This window comes from Pristiophorus japonicus, chromosome 20 (assembly GCF_044704955.1).
Source record: "Pristiophorus japonicus isolate sPriJap1 chromosome 20, sPriJap1.hap1, whole genome shotgun sequence".
In the NCBI taxonomy this organism is placed as follows: domain Eukaryota; kingdom Metazoa; phylum Chordata; class Chondrichthyes; family Pristiophoridae; genus Pristiophorus; species Pristiophorus japonicus.
This window is the reverse complement of record NC_091996.1, coordinates 22,478,370-22,500,127: the sequence shown is the minus strand read 5'-3', so window position 1 is coordinate 22,500,127 and position 21,758 is coordinate 22,478,370. Positions and strand designations below refer to the sequence as shown.

The window sequence follows — 21,758 nt, the reverse complement described above, 5'->3', positions numbered from 1 at the left end:
TGGAACAAATAATGTAAATGATTCAGTTATAATGTAAAATATATTTCATTCAAAAGTGTAACAAACGTTTGTTTGTACTTAACTTTAATAAAAATATTCTTGTATCAAACTTTAAAGTTTTCAGTTAAGATCACTTACAAAACTCTAAGATCACTTACAAACTTCTAAACTTGTAAATTTACATATCAAATTAAAAGTTTTTTGTAAGTTAACAGTTACAACAGTAACAACAATAATAATAACAACAACAGCAGCAGCAAAGAAATTCTGCACCCATCTCTCCTTCACCTTATTCTAAAACCATCCGCTACGTTTGGTCTTGGTGACTCCATCCCTGCCCGCGGGCGGTGGTGCAGTGTTTCTCAGGTTGGTACCAAGCTTATTCTTTCGAACATCTCGGCTTATGCACATTTCTTGATGGCGGGGGCGGGGGCAGGGGCAGGTGGTAATGTGGATGGCCCGGCTTGGGGCTCTTCAGAGGCTGGTATGGGGTTGGAGTGGGAATGGCAATTGATTCTGTCAATGGGCGCAGGGTCTGGGCGTGTTCCCTTATTGCAGTAGCTAACTCCGACATTCCCTCCCTCATGTGCCCTGACAGTGTGTCAATTACCTGTAACATTCCCTCCCTCATGTTCGCTGACAGTGTCTCAGCTACCTGTGACATGCCCTTCCTCATGTTGAGCAACAGTGTGTCAACTACCTGTGACATTCCCTCCCTCATGTGCACCAACTTTGTTTCAGCTGACTGAGATATTCCCTCCCTCATGTTCCCAGACAGTGTTCCCATTTCTCGTGAGAATGTTGTTACTTCTCCCGACAGTCCCAACACCTCATCACCTACCCTACTGATGGAATCCAGGAGTGATCCAGTAAGGCCAATGATAAGGTCAATGCTCTCCGCACTCATTGGCATCATCTGAACCACATCTGTTAGATCCTGCACCTCAGGAGAGCGCGGTCGAGCTCTGCTTCCCCTCCTCACCCTGGGTGTGGCTCATTGCATTCCATTGGGACTTGCAGCCTCTGACGCTGGGGCCCTGGGTGTGCCTTGCTGCACCCCATTGGAATCCCCGGCCTCAGACGGTGGGAAATCATAGAATGTCCCACCAACACTCATACCACTCGGGGAAGGGACTGGAACCTCAGTGGACGGCACCTGCACCTCCTCCAGAGTGAGTACAATAGTGTAGGCTTCATCCATCACCTCCCCCTCACCTCCATGCTCTTCATCTGGAAGGTGGGATTGGAAGATGTTCTCCTCTTCATGCTCGTCCGCATCTGAATCATCTTCTGCATCAGCTTCTGCCTCGTCAAGGTTGGCCTCAAGTTCTGCAAAATATAAAAGAACAGACAAATGATTAGCAGCAGAGGAGTGGGCAGGGTGACATGAGTAGGCGCAGGCAGCAGGCTCATTTGAAGCACCACGATAAATGATAGCACATTGCATCAACCGAAGCGTAGCTGACGGAGACATTCTCATGAACCGAAGCATGGCTAGCCCGCGCAGTACTTAACATGTAGCAAAGCCAGTCTGCGGAATTTGTAGGACTTACTCTCTCCCTTGAGAGTGGGCCCAGCTTGTGCAGTGCTGGTTGCTTTTCTCTAGGCAGGACCCGTCAAAGCAGCGACTTCTCTTCCTAGAGTGTCAGTGGGTGCAGATTTGTCGGGCCTTCTCCTGTTCGAGTTCTTTCTCGTTTGTTGTGTGCCACTTTCCTCTGCAAAGATGAAAATGTAACTTTAGAGAGGGTGTATTTCTACTGGATGGGACGTATATAGCTGGTCAATTTACAATTGCAATTCCATTGAATAAATGAAAATATTACTTACACTAACTACTTGACCAAGGTCCTGCCACTTCCTTCTGCACTGGCCTCCAGACCCCGGGGTGGTCACCTTGCACAGTAACCTTCTGCAAGTTGGTTCCAGCGTTTCTTCATTTCTTTTGGTGGAACTTTTATGAGACCTCCGCTGGTGTCCAGCTTGTGCCATCTGCCCTCAATCACAGTAACTAGTGCCTCCACTTCATCCTGTAAGAAATTCTTAGTCCTTGCACCGCGTTGCATTTTGTATTGCAGCTCCGATTTTTCCAATGATAATTAAAGTTCTCACACACAACTGCCTCTTTAAAAATGGCCGAATGCAGCAGACTGGGAGCTAACCTGGGCATGCGCTCCCATTGGAATCATGTCAAAAACGTCCCTTTTTTTGCGCGTGTGCAGAAGTGGGGGCATTGTTTTTTCGGCACAGACATTAGGCTGCACCCACCCCCCCCCCCCCCCCCCCCCCGAGGTTACAGGACAGGCTGCGCGGTGCCAATTTCAAAAAATAGAACGGGGAAACTACTTTTTTTTTTGGAGTAGTTGGGGCCAAGAAAAACGGGCGTAACTCTGGCAATGCGCCAAAAAATGTCATTGGGGAAAATTGAGCCCATTATGCTTAGGTTCACTCTACCTTCCATGCATGATTGGAAGCCCCATAAAAGTCAAGTCTGATGTCAGAGAAGCAGACCTGATAAATTGAAGTTGTCAGATATGTTTTCTCTTCAGATAAAACAGTTCATTAAAGATTAACATCCAGAGGATTAATCTTTGCTAGATTCAAAAAAAGTTGTGATGTTTGAGGATGTTTATTTTTGGCAGTTTCCTTCAGGCATTTTGAAAGCTTGTCTGCATGTTAATTCGATTGAAGCCTCTCCCAGTTTAGTTCATCTGGATTTTTTTTTTAATTCATTCTCCTGCAAGAGCAAGTACTACTGTAAATTTTAAAATACTGTGGTGGTTCTCTTTACCCTGTATTACATTGTCATTTTACAGTTGGAGCAAATAAATATTTAAGATCAATAGAATGGGAAACATTTAAACTAAAAGAGTACTGAAACATAGGGCGAGAAGCAAAACTTCACAGCATTGTAACTAAAAATAGCAGATAAAGATGTAGTTTTTCTGTGTGGCATGCTTGTGGGCTCAGTCCTTTTAGGAAAGGACTTTGTATAGAGATTATGGCCATGCTCTTTAGGCCATAAAGGAATTATTAATAAATCAGAGAAGTGTTAATCTATGACCTGCCAGTTTCAGTCTTTTAAAGTCCTGTTCCATCACATACTACTACTTTGCTGAAAAATGGACATTAGGTGACTTTCACTTCTGATATTTACACCTTCCCCTCTTAACTAGTGTCTTGTCTCCAGTTGTTGCCTTCCCTTTTTGGTCCAACCGAGATTGGAAAATCACCAGATAGAAATTCACAGGAGCAAATTGGCTCAGCACAGATAAGTGATTGAATCTGGGACAGTGCTAATTTATCTGACTTAATATCACACAAAGCAGTATATTTACGAATCTATTTATATTTAACAACGTAATATAATATAAGCTAATAATATCTGGCATGGAGAGAGTTAGGTAGCAGGAGTGTTTAATTTTTAAAAGTAGTTTTGAAATTTTGGGGGCTAAATGGGATATCCCCCCGAAAACAGGAGCTGGAATCACAATATGTGATTAACCGTGCCCATTGATTGAAAGGCAGGCAGCATACAACTAGGTGCAGCCTGCACATTATAATGATTTCTGCGAGCAGTCAGCACTAACCGCCCTGTTCATTGGCTGCACGCATCAGCAGGGCCCAAAATCGTAACTTAACTTCCTAGCACCACTTAAAGCTAGCCTACACTACTTAAAATTAGCCTGCACATCTTAAAGGGCATTGTGGCTGGAGCAGATGCTGAGAGTTGTGCCGGAAGTGAATCTCTGACCATATCCTTCCTAAAATGTGATGCCCAGAACTGCTCACCGTACACCAGATGTGGTTTAACCAGGATTTTGTATAGCTACAGCATAACTTCTACTCACTGTAGACTTTTGCAACTTGAAAGAATCTGGGAAGGCAGCAAACACTTGTAGAATTGCAGCAACAGCCAGAAAAAATCAACCAGCAACTAACCTGTAAGTAGTTGATGATCCCTTTAAATAGCACTCCTTCCCGCTGCTTAATGGGTGTTCAGCTATGCGAGGTTAAGAGAGTGCTGGAGCATTGAACTGCAAAATGGCAGCGCATGCGTCAAATCAGCATTGCACGCTGATTGACATCATGGTCTGCCTGCTCTGCATACTTCCAGTGGACATTAACTGCGCGTGTGCTAACGCCCTCACCAAGATGGCATCCAGCGTGATTTGCGGCAGAAGTGTGTGTGAGTTCATCAGATTTTGATCCCCGAGCAGTTTGTATGCTACCGAGCCTAATTTCACACCCTCCGACTCTTTCTGGTTTAAGTATGTTACTTATAGGTAGTTAGCTGTTGTAGCCTGAAATGTATAGCATCTGAACTTGCGTTGAGACTGGGATTTTACAGTCAGCGGCGAACAAACAGCGCTAGTCATTCATTACACTTACACTTGTCCACCGATTTTCCCGGGGTTCTACACTAGAAGTTTCAGTGATTAGAAATCCATTTCAGCACTGCGTACTTTACAGGGGATCTGGGACCTGTGTGAACAGGGTTAAGCCACTGTGTATCTCCTTAACCAATCAGATTAAAGAATCCTTACTGAGACGTACAGAAATTCATGCCCGCCAGAAAGCTGGTGCACATTCCATTTTTACACGTTTTTACCGTCGGGTCTGATCAGACGGGCTCTCAATCGATTTTCTTCTCTGTGTCGTTTTTTTGGGGGATCGGCCCGGAAGCCAGTCATATGGGGGCGGAAGTGCGGAGGTAAGTGCTGGTGAGGGGCGGAAGTGGGCGCGGGATGGAGTCTCATTTAAAGAGAAGAGAAGCAGTGTTTTTTTTTTTTAGGTTCGGCCACTGGGCCAAGAGGGGGTGCCAGGCTGCCTGTTGGCGGCCCAGCCGAATCCGGGGCCATAATTGTACGGCCGATCGGGAAGTCGGCCGGCAAAAAAAAAACGATGGCCGTGACAGTGCGCCTTCCCCTTGAAGGGCTGATGCGCTGTCGTGGCTCACACAGTGAAAGGCAGGTGCACCGATAGAAAAAGCTGTCGGGGGCACCGCGCAGCAGCTCGTGGATTTGTTGAGGTAAATTTCGCGTGGAGTGGGATGGAGGTGTGGGAGAGCAGCGGTGCGCTCTTTGATGACACACTTGGGGTGGTCGGCGGCAGCGGGCGAAAGTGGGGACCGCCCGAAAAATCGCCGAGGTGAATTTGGATCATGGCGGCCATTCGATTCCATAAGAACATAAGAATTAGGAACAGGAGTAGGCCATCTAGCCCCTCGAGCCTGCTCCGCCATTCAATAAGATCATGGCTGATCTGGCCGTGGACTCAGCTCCACTTACCCGCCCTCTCCCCGTAACCCTTAATTCCCTTATTGGTTAAAAATCTATCTATCTGTGACTTGAATACATTCAATGAGCTAACCTCAACTGTTTCCTTGGGCAGAGAATTTCCACAGATTCACAACCCTCTGGGAGAAGAAATTCCTTCTCAACTCGGTTTTAAATTGTCTCCTCCGTATTTTGAGGCTGTGCCCCCTAGTTCTAGTCTCCCCTACCAGTGGAAACAACCTCTCTGCCTCTATCTTGTCTATCCCTTTCATGATTTTAAATGTTTCTATAAGATCACCCCTCATCCTTCTGAACTCCAACGAGTAAAGACCCAGTCTACTCAATCTATCATCATAAGGTAACCCCCTCATCTCCGGAATCAGCCTAGTGAATCGTCTCTGTACCCCCTCCAAAGCCAGTATATCCTTCCTTAAGTAAAGTGACCAAAACTGCACGCAGTACTCCAGGTGCGGCCTTACCAATACCCTATACAGTTGCAGCAGGACCTCCCTGCTTTTGTATTCCATCCCTCTTGCAATGAAAGCCAACATTCCATTCACCTTCCTGATTACCTGCTGCACCTGCAAACTAACTTTTTGGGATTCATGCATGGCTGCGCCACGCGGCCGATGCCATCGAATCGCTAAAAACAGCTCTGGGCCCTGACTCCGTTTGGTGCATCGAGGAGGCTCAAACACGTGGGGAGATCCCGTCCGAACTGACCCCCGTCCGGACGGAATTCCTCATCGGCGCCAAACCCCGGAACCTCCCTCGGGGGCCGGCGCCTCACAACTTGAGCCGCCTCGGGGAAATCCCCTCCGTGTCTTTCAGTTCCGCGCAGAGGGGTTTCCTGTACGGGCTGCTCCTGCACACTCTCAACTTTGCCATCCTCGCCTGCCGTCCGGACACGCCATGGCGTACCATCCTGCCATCCGGAGGAGGCGGGGGTCCCCGATGGAGGGCACTCTACGCAGGGGTCCTCCCACTATTCATCGGGGACTTGGCCTGGAGGGTGGTGCACGGAGCAGTGCCGTGCAATAAATTTTTAAGCCGGTTCACGGACTCCCAGGCCGCCTGCAATTTCTGCGGTCTGGAGGAGTCCGTGTTCCATGTTTTTATTGAGTGCACAAGGTTGCAGCCCCTGTTCCATTATTTGAAGGGGCTGCTCCTCAAATTCTGGCTGCACTTCAGTCCCACTCTCCTGATCTTTGGGCACCCTGTGCGGAGGGGAGCGGGTAGGTCCGAAGGCCTCCTCGTAGGACTGCTCCTGGGCACGGCCAAGGGTGCCATCAGCCGGTCCAGGCAGCGGGCGGTCGAGGGGGTCGTTCAACCTGACTGCCTGCCTCTCTTCCGCTCTTACATCCGGTCCAGGGTGCCCTTGGAGATGGAGCACGCGGTGTCCACCGGTACGCTCGCGGCCTTCCGCGAGAGGTGGGCACCGGAGGGACTGGAGTGCATCATCACGCCCGGCAACCAAATTTTAATTTGATTTTACGTTTTAAAGTTTAATTTGTTTTAATTGCCGGTGCTTTTAGTGTCCCCCTCCCCTTTTATAGGGGGCACTGGAAAAAATTTGATTTTAGCGCCCCAAAAAAAAACCAAAAAAAGAAGAAAAAAAAAGGGGCCTTGTAAATGTCTGCTGTGTCATCCAGGGCGGGTGGCACGGTTTAATGTCTTTTTATGTTCACAGATAAACTCAAAAAGAGTTTCATGCATGGCTGCCGCAAAACGGCAGTAACGGGCCTTATCCGGACCCTGAATTTCAGCCCCATAGAATCTGAACCATGATGTGTAACTTAGAATACTTAATTCAACGCCAAATCATGTACAGAAAGCAAAGTAAAGAGAGGGAAAGAAAGATGGAATAAGTAAGAAAGAAAAAGTAAATAGAAATCTAATTTTTTAATTAAAAAAAAAAATCAAGAAGAAAAATCATAGGGGCATTAAAAGATAATCTGAAAGAATGAGACACCACACTTGTAAAATATAATTTTCAGTGCCAGAGAAATTGTTTGGCAGTAATAAAGACTTACCACATTGTTAAAAATTCACTTACACCTGAATGGGCAAGCCCTAACTTTTTCTGGCCTATTTCGTGTTTATCTATCATGTAAGTACCGCAACTTCACACCATTCCATGTGTTTCAATGCCGAGTCTCTCTGCGAGATACTGTTATAGCGCAGTTTCTGGAGGAGCAGGGGAAACTCGGACAGCAACTTCCTGATTTCCCCGTTTAAATGTGCATATGCAGTCACCGAAAGATCCTGTCCAATTTACTCTTTAATAATGGTGAGTGCCTCACCATTATTTTTATCTCGCAATTTGGGCCATTGTACTTATGTTGTGATAAGGCTGCATACCTCATCATTCATTGTTATACTGAGGATAATTTAATGACTCTTAATTTATTCATATTGCTTCAAACTTTAGGTACAGCTGAAGAACAGGGTTATTCATTCCAAAGCTATCATCCTTTGATTATCTAATTTACACACTTTGAACTACTTTCAAGAAAACACAAGAAGGGAAATGTTTTGCATAATTAATCACTATTAAAACAATTAGGTATATTTTCTCCTTTCCTACAGGTACTGATTGTTTGCTGGCGTGTGGGTGCACATTAGGGTTCCCAACCCTCCAGGATTGTTCTGGAGTTTCCAGGAATTAAAAATTACTCTCCATGACACTGCTGTGAGCAATCCAGAAGAAAAATCATAGGGGCATTAAAAGAATTTTTTTTTTCATTTCGCCCAGTAGCGCCTTAGTTACCGCCCCCAAAGGAAGTGGAGTGTGGAAGATTGCACTCCGCTTCCTTTCAGGAGTGGTAAGGGTAATTCCGCATCAAGGGCAGGATCTCCGCGCCGGGTGTTAAAAGTCCTGGACCCCAGAAGGTTACCGCCCCCATTCAGGGCGCAGGGCAATTTTGCCCCCATTTTTATTTTAACATGTGATGCAATACTTTTTGTGGAATACACGAATAGTTGTTTAATTCTATGATGTATATTTTTGATATGGGAATAAGTGCACCTTCCTATTATTAAGAGGGTAACTTTATTTTTTCAAACTCTTAAATTGGTTGAGACTGGGTAATCTCACTTTCACATCTGTCCTTTAGTAGTTCCATTTCACAGCGATGCACTCCAGGCTATTTTTTTTATTTTCAGCCATTTCACAGTGTCTAGATAGCTTTGCTCAGCTGCTGTTTGGTAAAAACATTTTCAACTCATGCTAAATTATAAAAAAGAACAACTGGAGGTTGTTTGTAAGTAATATAACCACTAGACTCTCAGGGATAAAAATCCCCTTATAAGATACCCAAAGCTCAACTGTAAAGAGAAGCTTAACCTTGGAAAGAGGGAGGGGGAGAAACAATAGATATATCAGTCAGAGACAAAGGAAGAACTTAGATTTATAAATACTAAACTGACAATGAATTATGTTGGAACTGTAATCACTGTTATGTAGGCATACATTGCAACCAGTTTGCACACAGCAAGGTCACACTAATAGCAAATAAGAGAAGTGACCAGATAATCCGTTTTGCTGGTGTTGGCCAAGGAATTAATCATGCCAGGACACCAACAGAATTTCCCTGATCTTCAAATTGTGCCAGTGGAATTCTTACATCCACCTAATGTCACCAACAGAGCCCCAGTTTAACATCTCACCCGAATGGAGGCACGCACCTCTGCCAATGCAGCATGCCCTCAGTACTGCATGGAAGTATCCGACTTATTATGTGCTCAAGCCTGGTGAGAGTGCTACCATTCAGCCAAGTTGACATCTGCAAACTGTTTAATAGAAAAACCGCAAACTGATAGATAATATAAAGTGAAGTGATGAACAACAGAACGTGTAATTAACTAATAGAGTGAAAGGCGTGGGAAAGGCCTACCACAGGAAAATAGCACCAAAATGGGGAAATTGAAAAAACGGGGGAAAAAACTACAGATGCAGGAGATCTGATATTAAAATCGAAATTGCCGGATCACACAGCATCTCCACCAGTATCATTAGAAATAAAACATTAAGTTAACTTGTGTTGGAATTGTAAGAGCAGTCCTGAAAGGAACTGCCTGTTCGGCCTCAACCAACAAGGGAAGTTTTTAAAACATACTTACCGGAATGTGGAGCTGGGAGCTGCAGGAGTGTTCTTCCCAACCCCACATTCAAATCACACTGGTTGCTGCTGGCCATCACTTCCGCCTTGTCAACCCCGCCCCCAAACCCCCCATTGCTGTAGCCACTCCTCTCCTCTCCCTCAGCCACCGCTATCCCCCGACTCAGTCGTCCCCCTTCCTCACTGATCTGAGGGCCACAGCATCAGCCCGAACTTCAAATCCGCTTCGTTTGTAAGCTGCTTGTTGATCTACACAGTTCGCCGGCTCGATGGAAATGAGGCCCAAGGCACAATATCGGTGGCGTTTGGGCCTCACCATTCTGTGCACTCATTTTTCTGGGCCACGTAGTTTCAGCCTGCTGATAAAATCACTGCTTTTACAATGAGAGGGCAGGTTAATTAGCAAGAAGGAGAAAGCAACTGTTTTTTGGGGTACCACTGAACAGTTTGCAGCAGTGGGAATGCAAAGTCTAAAGTCATCGTTTCTGCAACTAACTTTGGAGAGCCACCAAAACGGTGCGTATTATTTATGTCCGGTTTCTACAAGCATATTGTTTTACACTGTTTTATATAAACAGGCACCGGAGACTTCACCTGAACCCATGATTAGATTACTGTCTTTAACCCAGAATGTGGGAAGATTTCCTCTGTGAGCTGTGTGTAGTAAATTCGTAAATCGTTTATAAAGTGTACATCGATGATTTTGTTACACACAACACACACAGCAAATTTTCCCTCATGTTATGTTTCAAACTTTTTGTTTAACCATTTTTCTAAACATTTGTTTTCCCTGCAATAATCTGTGGTATCGTTGCAGATTTATCAGAAAATAATTTGCAACCAATTACAGAATAACCCAAATGTGTTACTTCTACTGTACATATTACACAGACATAACTGCTGAGTAGGTGTTTTTGGCCCTCTGCCTATAACTCTCTTAAACTGCCACTGTAGATGTGACTCTGATTTTTCAATAGGTTCTTCCAAGGAAATGTTTCACCTCTATTAAGGACATTTCCAGATAGCAGAACAGAGAATTCATTTTGTGAGGAATAAGAACAGAGAATTAGGAGCAGGAGTAGGCCATTTGGCCCCTCAAGCCTGCTCCACCAGTCAGTGTGATCATGGCTGATCTACTTTAACTCCATTTTTCTGTACTATTCCCATATCCCTTGATTCCCTTAATATCGAAAAATCTAGTGATCTCTGTCTTGAATATACTCAAAGGCTGAATCTCCACAGGCCTCTGGGGTAGAGAATTCCAAAGATTCGCCACCCTCTGAGTGAAGAGGTTTCTCCTCATCCAAGTCCTAAATAGCCAATCCCTTATTCTTCTAGACTCCTCAGCCAGAGGAAACATCCCCCCTACATCTACCCTGTCAAGCTCTAAGAGTTTTATATGTTTCAATGAGATCACCTCTCATTCTTCCAAACTCTAGAGAATATAGGCCTTGTCTACTCAATCTCTCCTCATAGGACAATCCCCCCCATCCCAGGAATCAGTCTGGTGAACCTTCGTTGCACTCCCTCTATGGCAAGTATATCCTTCCTTGGGTAAGGAGAGCAAAACTGTACACAATACTCCAGGTGCTGTCTTACCAGGGCCCTATATAATTGCAGTCAGACGTCTTTACTCTTATACTGAAATCCTCTTGTAATAAAGGCCAACATACCATTTGCTTTCTTAATTGCTTGCTGTACCTGCATGTTAACTTTCAGTGATTCGTGTACAAGGACACCCAAGTCCTCCTGAATACCAACATTTCCCAATCTCTCACCATCTGCTTTTCTATTTTTCTACCAAAATGGATAACCACATTTCTCCACATTATATTTCATTTGCCATGTTCTTGTCCACTCACTTAGCCTGCCTATATCCTCTTGAAGTCTATTTTCATTCTCCTCACCTTACATTCCCATCTAGCTTTGTTTCATCAGCAAACTTAGATATATTACATGTGGTCCCCTCATCCAAATCATTGATATAGATTGTGAATAGCTGGGGCTAGCACCGATCCTTGTGGCACCCCACTGCGGGGAACCAAGCCCAATACTGCAAACCTGATTGCTGATCTCCCAGACCCACAACATTGACTCCTGCTGATCTCCCAGACCCACAATTTTGACTCCTGCTGATCTCCCAGACCCACAGCCCTGACTCCTGCTGATCTCCCAGACCCACAGCCCTGACTCCTGCTGATCTCCCAGACCCACAGCCCTGACTCCTGCTGATCTCCCAGACCCACAGCCCTGACTCCTGCTGATCTCCCAGATCCACAACCCTGACTCCTGCTGATCTCCCAGACCCACAGCCCTGATCTCCCAGACCCACAACCCTGACTCCTGCTGATCTCCCAGACCCACAACCCTGACTCCTGCTGATCCCCCAGAACCACAACCCTGACTCCTGCTGATCTCCCAGATCCACAACCCTGACTCCTGCTGATCTCCCAGAACCACGGCCCTGATTCCTGCTGATCTCCCAGACCCACAGCACTGACTCCTGCTGATCTCCCAGATCCACAACCCTGACTCCTGCTGATCTCCCAGATCCACAACCCTGACTCCTGCTGATCTCCCAGATCCACAACCCTGACTCGTGCTGATCTCCCAGATTCACAACCCTGACTCGTGCTGATCTCCCAGATCCACAACCCTGACTCGAGCTGATCTCCCAGATCCACAACCCTGACTCCTGCTGATCTCCCAAACCCACAACCCTGACTCCTGCTGATTTCCCCAACCCACAACCCTGACTCCTGCTGATCTCCCGGACCCACAATCCTGACTCCTGCTGACCACCCGGACCCACAGCCCTGACTCCTGCTGATCTCCCAGACCCACAACCCTGACTTCTGAGCTGCATAAATAGTAAATTATACCAGGTGTTGGACATCCAGATAACTACTTATCCTGCTGGTCATGAACTCAAAATCTGTAAAGAAAATAGTTAAAAACACTTAATTCTGGTTGATTTATGTAAATCTAAGCTCCAACATCCATGAACTTGAATGTGGCTAATTGAGACTTCATTATTTTACATTATTGCATAGGCAGCAATTTTAGAGATTTTTTTGAAGTTTGTAGTGTATTGAAATGTAACGTAGAATATCTGAATTGTATCTAACAGAATATTTTATTTTGCTGTGCTTTACAAGGTATGTGTTTACAAGCATTTATGGAGGCCATCTTTCACCTGGCGCAGAGGAGATACAAGTCCCCACCTCTACGTGAACAAGTTGAGGCACTGGTCAATTTTTGTGAATATCAGTTGGAAGCACTGGATGAGAAGCACTTTCTGTATGGCCGTGCAACAACAGACCAAAGATCCGGCTTTGCTATGCATCAGCCTGAAAGGCCTCGCTCAGGTGCTGTCAGCCACATGCACTTATTAAACCGTATGAGCATGTCCAATAGGTTGCCGGCATCATCATTATCTACATCAGCAGATCAACAGCTTGTAAATTCATTAAGTTCAAGAGGTATTTCTTAATAGCTATGTAAATGCTACCATCTTCACCGTAGCATTTTATTTATAATGTTAAGGCAATACTAGTCACCTACCTGTGAATTATTACTGTTGATAGTGTTTTAACTGCCCAATTCACTGTTCTCCTTGCTGATGATGGTGTAAATATTGGCAGGGAAGTTTTTAAAGAGTGAACTATTTCATCAGCTGATGGTGATTCTAGAGGACCTCTTAGCACAGCCCCTGGTTGGCTTCAAATGTTGTTTTTGTTTGGACATCACCAAATTGTTAACACAGTAATCATTAATTATAATTTATTTCATTTGCCCACAGTAACTGCTTGCTCGCCAGCAGCTTCCTTCAATCCCAAGCGAAGGGCCAATCTGGGCTGCAGGTTTTGTCGTAACAGCCACCAATGCTGCTCTGTGATTGGCTTAAATGATGTGCGTCCTCAACGGGTCAAGCTGACACAAATTTTACATCCTTCCGTAATGTGGTACTTTATGTAATGGCCCAGCTCTCGACCGGCAGGCCCCCTTCCCCCCACATCTCCAAGACTCATCCTGCACAATCTCATTAGGAAGTTAGCCCTTCAACGCTAGGATAGCTAGTGATGGATTAATATTTTGGAACCAATTCTGTTTAAGTACAGTATTTTATCTACATTTCATTCCTGCAGTGATGTGTGGTTTATTTAGAGGGCAATTTAAACAAGCATTGCAAATAGATGGGTTGTTCAGTTCTAGCCTGAAACTCCAGGCTCCAAACAGTTTACATTTAAAGTAAAGAGTCTGCCACTATCTGGCTCTTGGCCCTAATTCATTTATCTAATTTTATTAAACAAGTTTCACAGTGGATGTTTTCTATTATTGACGTGAGCTGCTGATTACTGTGTAATGATTATTGGCATGCTCTTCTCATGTTCCAGGGTCTTCAGACAATGAAATCATATGGAAGAAGTTCTGTACTTTTTAAGCTCGCTTTCTTCTTTTGACAGAGTGCAGGATCACCACAGGCACAGATAGAGCTCCTCATTTATATACATCAGTTCTTTGTGAAGAAACCCTCATAAGTTAACATTTATTAGGCTAGAAATTACTGTTGGTGACAATAGTGGATAAACCCAGAATGCATTTTTATATCATTTGTCCGTCCACTATTAAATGATTTAACACTTTTGTCAAAATAGTGGACCGAGTAATACAATGTGTTAAGCCTTCATCTGCTAGAAACAGTAATTTCTAGCCTATAGTTTTTGCTGTTTTTATACTGCAGCTTTAGTGGCAGTGTGATAGCTGACATAATTTTTGCTATAAAAACATTTGGTTGCAAGACATTGCTTAAAAAGTTTAGAATTTAAAATTACTAGCTAACTCCAACAGCCTGCTGTACCACTATTCACATTTTAATCAGTAAGAGGAGCTAGCCATCTGGCCATTAAAGATCACACCAAGTCAGAGGATGTTAAGCTGCATTTTGTGTTCTTATTTTCAGTACTAGTGCAGAACTCTCATTTACCCAACTTTAGAACTGGCAGAGAACATGCCGCTCCTCACTCATTTGCTGTGAAAATAAAGCTCTAATCCAGCCGTTGGCAAAGTGACATTAACAAGCTTCAGTATATCATCAGGTGGAAATAAACAGCAGAAGTAATAGATGGCCCAATGGAAAACATTAAATCTGCCGCTTGTTTATTCACTGACGATAAAACACTGAATAATATAAATTGGAGCAATGTTTTGTACAGTAAATAAAAGTTATCTGGAGTTTGTCTTTTTTTCACAGTTTTCTCTTCTCTTTAGGATATTGGTTACAGTTCAACAACGCCCAAGTAGCTATCCTTTGAGTGAATCTTAACAGTGAATGTTGAGAGGTTATTTCAGTATTGTGGTGCATTACAGCTACCTCCAACTTTGATCAAAGAGGGCATCATAGGTGAACCTCACCTTTGACTATAGGGAGGGCCTACCACAGCTAAACCCAGCCCTGTACTCACCTGACATCCATTCCTGAATACTGGATAGCAAGCAGCAGCAGAAACCCTAGCCCGTCATCGCCACCTACCGCTCTGCCCCCCCCCCCCTCCCCCACCTCATCAGCTGAGATCAGCTAAATCAGGACAAACCTGGGACTCTCCTGGCCTGTAGGGCTCAACCGTTCACTATGTGATTTTACTGAACTGTCAGAGAGTTTGACCTAGAAATTTGTCACAGGCAGTGGCGCAAAACTGGCAGTATTGGATCTGAATCTCAGGCGCTGCGTATAACGGGCAGCCGATCCCATACTGTCTGTTTTGTGCCACCGCCCGAGATGAATTTCTAGACCTTTATCTTTAAGTACACTTGGAAATTGAAATAACTCAAGCTGTCTTGAAATCCAAACTTGTTTGAGATTTACGGGTGCAAGGCAAGCAGTGGATATCATCGTCACTCTCGAGCAACTTTTAGTGTCTGGTGTGTTGAGTTAGGAAGCAAAACACTGATTCTTCCATCATATTTCAAAAAAGGTTCACGGGATAAAGTCGATTTTTTTTTTCCCTCACAATATAATGGATACAAAGGTATTCATAGCCTAAAATATGAATTTCTCAAAGGAAGAGAGTGGCATTTTGTTGTGATTGGCAGCATGTCATTTAAAAAATGGCTCACGCTTGCTTTCATCGCGTGATTGATATGGTACACATGCAAGGTCGTGGAAGAATTTTATTCTACTTGAAACATTATAGATTTCACTGCCTTTGCCTGCCCTATTCAAAATGATACTTCTCACTGCTTCAAATAGCCATCTGTTCTATTTTCTAGATACAGATTTACAATCTGTCATTGACAGTGCGATGCTTTAACCCCTGACACCTAGCAAGCAGGTTGCTGTTGTGTTTCATTGTACTGCTGCTCATTGTATAAACGTGATGACTTCATCTGTTTTTTAAGGATGGTAGGTGGTCGTTGTGTTTATTATTAGCATATTCAATATATGTGCTTATGATGCATATATCTAGCTTGGCCACATACCTTTCTTGAAGTGCACTTTGTGCTTAATACTGGACGAGTTAACTATTCCAATCTCTTGCAGTTAATTGAATGCTGGTTAGCTTTTAATTCCAACAGAATACTGTAAAGCCTTATCCATCCTGCAGTAATTATGAGAATGAGAAATGATGTAGGAGCTGTTATCTCTAGCTATTATGTTGTGTGGTAGCACATTAATTATTGTTTAACATGTAATGGCATGTATGCAGAATGTTATCAGGTTAAAGGCACTGCTCTCCTTAGAAACTATGTAAATAAGTTGTTAATTATGTGCATATTTATTGGCTATCCTTCTGTAAGGAAACTTTTTTTAGTTGTTAAAAGCAGGTATTTTGTACTGTTTGTAAGAATTTGCACAATGATGTTAAAGTTCTGGGTTTATTTTACATATGTTAATTCAGTACTTGGCTCAATACATTTTCCTCTGAGACGAGAGAGGCTTGTTTATCATATATTGTATCTGTAGAAGTGTTAGATATTCTTTACAAAGAATAGTTAATCTAATGTGTCTTTCTATTTTAGTTCAGTCCATCTCTGGCCAGGTCTGTTACAGTTTAATCACAAATCAGACACCATTGTACAGCAAGTTAAAACCCCGATATTAGGGAAGGATAATGTTTTTGATTCCCCCATGGCATTGCTCATGAAGTTAGAGAATATGCTGTTTTATAGGGATGGGAGCATTAAAAAAATGTCTTATTCTGCTGCTAAGGTGGAGCTGTGTTCCTTCAAGCTTACGAGTTCCCTATTGTTGTAAATGGATTCTGAAGTCAATTACAGGCACATTCTTACAATCAATTAAAGGGATAATTGATTACTTCTCTTGAGATTAGCAGCTACTTATAAATCTCTGTCTTGTGCTCAAGATCAGAAAACCCCTTTTTGAAGTGTCTGACTTTCCTTTTTGTACAAACTGTAACAAAGTGCAAGGCCTGGGGTTAAAACAGAAATTGCTGGAAATACTCAGCAGGTCAAGCCACATCTGTGGAGAGATAAACAGGGTTAGTGTTTCAGGTCAATGACCTTTCATCAGAAGGTTAACTCTGGCACTGCAGCTGGCGCCATCTTGTTAAGGAGCCTATCATTGGATGTGCAAAGCATCTGACTGCCTGTTTCAAGCGGTAGGGCCATTTAAATACGCAAATTTGGATCCTGCCCTAGGACCCTCCCTCCGCGATCGTGCCCCTGCTACTCCCAAACACTTACATTTCTGCTGGGCCGAGGCGGAACAATACCAGTAGGCCTCAATCCAGCGAGCTGCACCAGGACAACCATTTGGCGCACCGCAACTTGTTTGCTCAATGTTAACGAGTCTGTGGCTCAAAATCATTGCTGCCACTTCACATTGCATACAGGCTCCACCCGTCGGTCACCCAAAACTCAACATCAATCCCTTGGATAGACACACATGATGGACAGCACATTGTGTCACACTATTTGGCCTCTCCAATGGCATCCAGTGTTCGACTTTTCTTTTTTCTGTGTTGTGAGAGTAGCTTCCAGCAGTGTGGAAAATGCAAGGATCTTTCCTCTGGCCTTTCAACAGGCCCCATAGGTACTGAAGGTATCTTGGTAATTGGAGATTGTAGGTCTCTGTCTTTCGCATCACTTGTCCACTACCCAGCATCTTTTCAAGTGTACACCAGAATGGGTTGGATCATTATTAACTAAATACTTCACTGATGCCCCTTCCACCTGCCCAGCTTCATTCCCTAAAACTAAGTCCAGAATCGCACCACTCTGTTGGTCTTGCCAAGTACTAGCTAAAAAAGCTCTCCTGAATGCATTTTAAGAATTCTGCACCCTCTATACCTTTTACACTGATGTTAGGGTAGTTGAAATCCCCTACTATTACTGTCCTATTGTTTTTGCATTTCTCAGAAATGTGCATACATATTTGCTCTTCTATCTCCCTCTGACTATTTGGTGATCTACAGTACACTCCCAGCAGTGTAATTGCTCCTTTTTTGTTTTTCAGTTCAACCCATGTGGCTTCATTTTGATGATGCTTCTAACATATCATCCCTCCTCACTGTAATTTCACTCCTGAAATTTTTATACTTCTCTAGACTTTCTGCGTATTTAGCTCTCGGTATCTGACATAAGCTTCCCTTTTTTTTAAAACCTTATCCTACCCTGTATGCCCCTTGACATCCAGGGGCCTCTAAATTTGTGAGTCCCATCCTTTTCCTATAATTGTTTCTTTACCCAATATTGCAACCTCCCCCCCCCCCCTTTTTTATCCCCATCTCTATCTCATCTGAAAACCCTTTAACCAGGAATGTTAAGCTGCCATTCCTGCCCTTCTTTCAACCATGTTTCAGTAATATCTATGTTATCATACTTCCACATGTTTATCTGTGCCCTCAGCTCATCTGCCTTATTCACTAGACTCCTTGCATTGACGTATATACCATTAAGCACTACCAAACCCCTTTGTTGTCTATTCTCTAGCCTTTGTTTCCTCTGCCTTACAAACTCACTAAATTACTGCCTTCCATTTCCAGCTTTGCTTCTCTATCTTCTGAATCTACAATCAGGTTCCCATTGCCCTGCCAAGCTAGTTTTAAACCCTCCCCAACAGCACTAGCAAATCTCTTGAGGTGCTTAAAAACAGGAAATACACAGCAGGTTAGTCAGCAGCTGAAAATTAAGTTAGGTTAATGTTTCAAGTGGAACCCTTGCTCTTTCAGATGCAGACTGACCTGCTGTACATTGCCAATGTTTGTTGTTTCTAGTTCAGAATACCAGCATTAAAGTGTATGAGTTTTCCTTTTATCCCAACAATTCCACTTGTCTTCTGCCAATGCTTTCCATGATATCCTTCCACATTCCCTCAAAGTGCAGCAGCCTATCTTCCCTTGTGTGCAATAATCTCGGCTAGTTATCCTCTTTTATCTGAATGGTGACAGATTAGGAAAAGGGGAGGTACGAGGAGACCTGGGTGTCATGGTACATCAGTCATTGAAGGTTGGCATGCAGGTATAGCAGGCGGTGAAGAAGGCAAATGGCATGTTGGCCTTCATAGCTAGAGGATTTGAATATAGGAGCAGGGAGGTCTTACTGCAGTTGTACAGAACCTTAGTGAGGCCACACCTGGAATATTGTGTTCAGTTTTGGTCTCCTAATCTGAGAAAGGACGTTCTTGCTATTGAGGGAGTACAGCGAAGGTTCACCAGACTGATTCCTGGATTGGCATATGAGGAGAGACTGGATCAACTGGGCTTGTATCCACTGGAGTTTAGAAGAATGAGAGGGGATCTTATAGAAACATATAAAATTCTGACGGGACTGGATAGGTTAGAAGCAGGAAGAATGTTCCTGTTGCTGGGGAGTTCCAGAACCAAGGGTCAAAGTCTAAGAATAAGGGATAAGCCATTTAGGACCGAGATGAGGAGAAACTTCTTCACTCAGAGAGTGGTTAACCTGTGGAATTCTCTACCGCAGAAAATTGTTGAGGCCAGTTCGTTAGATATATTCAAAAGGGAATTAGATATGGCCCTTACAGCCAAAGGGATCAAGGGCTATGGAGAGAAAGCAGGAAAGGGGTACTGAGGTTGAATGATCAGTCATGATCTTATTGAATGGCTGTGCAGGCTCGAAGGGTCGAATGGCCTGCTCCTGCACCTAATTTCTATGTTTTGTACATAATGAAGTTTTAAAATTAATTTCAAAACATAAGTTAATTCTAGCTATATATGAATGTGGCTTCTGCTGCTATGTTTTAAGCTGCAGCTTCCCATTTGGAATAGAACTACTCTCCCACATGAAACATAAGTTTGTCTCTCCCTTTCATATCCTGATTCACCCACTGTGTGTTTCCAGCATTTTCATTTTTTTATTTCAAATTAGTAGATTTCCCAATGGCAAGTCAGAGAATCAGCTTTCAGGGCAGGAGTGTTATACCATACAATGCACCCAAGTATTATTCTGCTGCTCAGATAGAGCTTTGTCCTGGCCTGTCTCTTTAAGGCTGCAGTCTAATTGACGTTAAACGCACCCTGAAGTTAATTAGAAGCTAGTCATTGGTGGACACATGAGGACAATTAGAGAACATTCTACTGGTGATTCTTTTTTTAAAGATGTTAATCGTTCATTGATGGTTTCCTTTTATAGTTCAATTTATTCCTGTTTTCTGAATGGCATTGAAGGTAATCGAGTGCAATTGTGAAATACACTTTCAAGTGTAGCATTTGAGATGCGTTGCCTTTCGTGTGACACTTTGAGGTTGGGTTGATGCAGACAAAACAAATTCTTTTATTTTTATTCATACATATTTATTTACTTAACATTTTAGAATCTTCTATAGGTCTGTGCAGTTCTTGAGCTGTAGTTTTAAGATTTAGTGATAGAAACTGTCGTGCCTTTTTGGCAGATGATGAATGACAGAAATAGTGCATATTTTTCAGACTGAGGGTCATTAAATATACCCTCATATATATTTATCAATTAAATGTCCATTGAACTGAGAAATGCAGTCTTCAATTAATTACTGTGCACAATATGCACCTACATCTAAGCTAGCACAGAAGGTAGAGGTTTTGCTTGTGAACTTTAGCATGTGAACGCTATGAAAAACATATGTAAACTTTCACTTAAATGCCTTTTTCTCTGACGCATGGATATGAAGACCTGTGAGAACGCAGATCAGGATGGACACTCGGCTGTGGTTCTACGCAGTGTTGATCTATTTGAAGTTATGCAATATACATGGATTGCAAGGTATTCAATATGTGCTGGCGCATTAATTTGTGCAAAACTGAACAAATGCCACAATATGGTATATTGTTCTAAGTAGATGTATTTACAATATAATAATGTTAGATCAGGTTTAAGCCTGTCGAGGGCTTTCTGTTCTGTTAGTTTTTCATTGTAGTCCATTAAGGGGCATGTACTGAAACTTCTATATTGTAAATATTCTGTAAATCTGCATTTTATTAAAAACATTTCTAGAACTCAAATATCCCTGTCAATGTGTGAGTGTGTGTGGGTGTCAGACTTGCATAGATTACAAATGATTATCTTACTGCATTGATGAAGCATGCTGAATTATCCAGGTTGAATTTGAATTTCAGACAAATATGACTCTTGAAAAGTGAGAGTAACACTTTCCTTTTATTCTAGACTTAGAAGAACACCCTTTCCATTATAGCAGCAAAGATGTAACGGGCAAGGAGGGAACTGTAATGATCTAAGTTTAGTAACAGGGAATGATAACCATTTGTGATATTTTCAGTGTAGCAGCCACACATGGCTGTCAAATGGCACCAAGCAACTTGTAGTGAAAACAATTCCTAATCACAGCACAGGTTTTAAAATATATGACCATCATATTTTTTGAATTGATGCTTCTTCTGGGTAAACTGAGTGCAGTTCCTACAAATTAAAATAATATGTGCATGGTTGTGATTGATAATGTTGTTATCACCATAGTTACAAAAATGGTGCAGCAAACAGACATCCTATTTGTGGCTTTCCTTGGGAGGTTTGTTTGGTCCTCTTCACTAGTTGTGTCCAGCCAGTTAAAGGTATATTGAAGAACTTTTTCTGCGACAGAAATGTACTCTTGAGTAACAATTCTAAAGTATCAGTTAATTAAGATGCTCACCCCATGCAATGCAATAACAAATTACACAGACCAGATTGTGGTCTATGCTAAATTGGCTAATCTCAGCCGCTGTGGGCATTACATCAACCCTGGACTAGGGAGGGGTAAAAAGAGAGTTCTCACTCTGGATCACTATCCAGTGACATCAGTTTGAAAGTGCAAAGTGTGGATGGTGGATGAGGACAGGATTGGACTCGGGTAATGCCCTCCATGATGAGTCTGGCAACAATCAATTGTTGACACTCTAGTGCAGTA

At 43.2% G+C, this 21,758-nt stretch overlaps 1 protein-coding gene across 6 annotated transcripts in view; it reads left to right on the top strand.

The window, feature by feature from the left end:
* ttll11 (tubulin tyrosine ligase-like family, member 11) overlaps positions 1–20,856 on the top strand; it is a 247,625-nt gene extending 226,769 nt beyond the window's left edge. For 5 of the 6 annotated variants that reach the window (XM_070862612.1, XM_070862611.1, XM_070862615.1 and 2 more), the window contains 2 exons: positions 12,556–12,765; positions 13,200–20,856. In XM_070862612.1, the coding sequence (XP_070718713.1) occupies positions 12,556–12,765; positions 13,200–13,375 (386 nt within the window). In that variant the 3' untranslated portion in view covers positions 13,376–20,856. Of the gene's footprint in view, positions 1–12,555; positions 12,880–13,199 lie in introns of all 6 variants that reach the window. The other variant, XM_070862616.1, reaches the window with a different exon arrangement.
* The last annotated feature ends 902 nt before the right edge of the window (positions 20,857–21,758 follow it).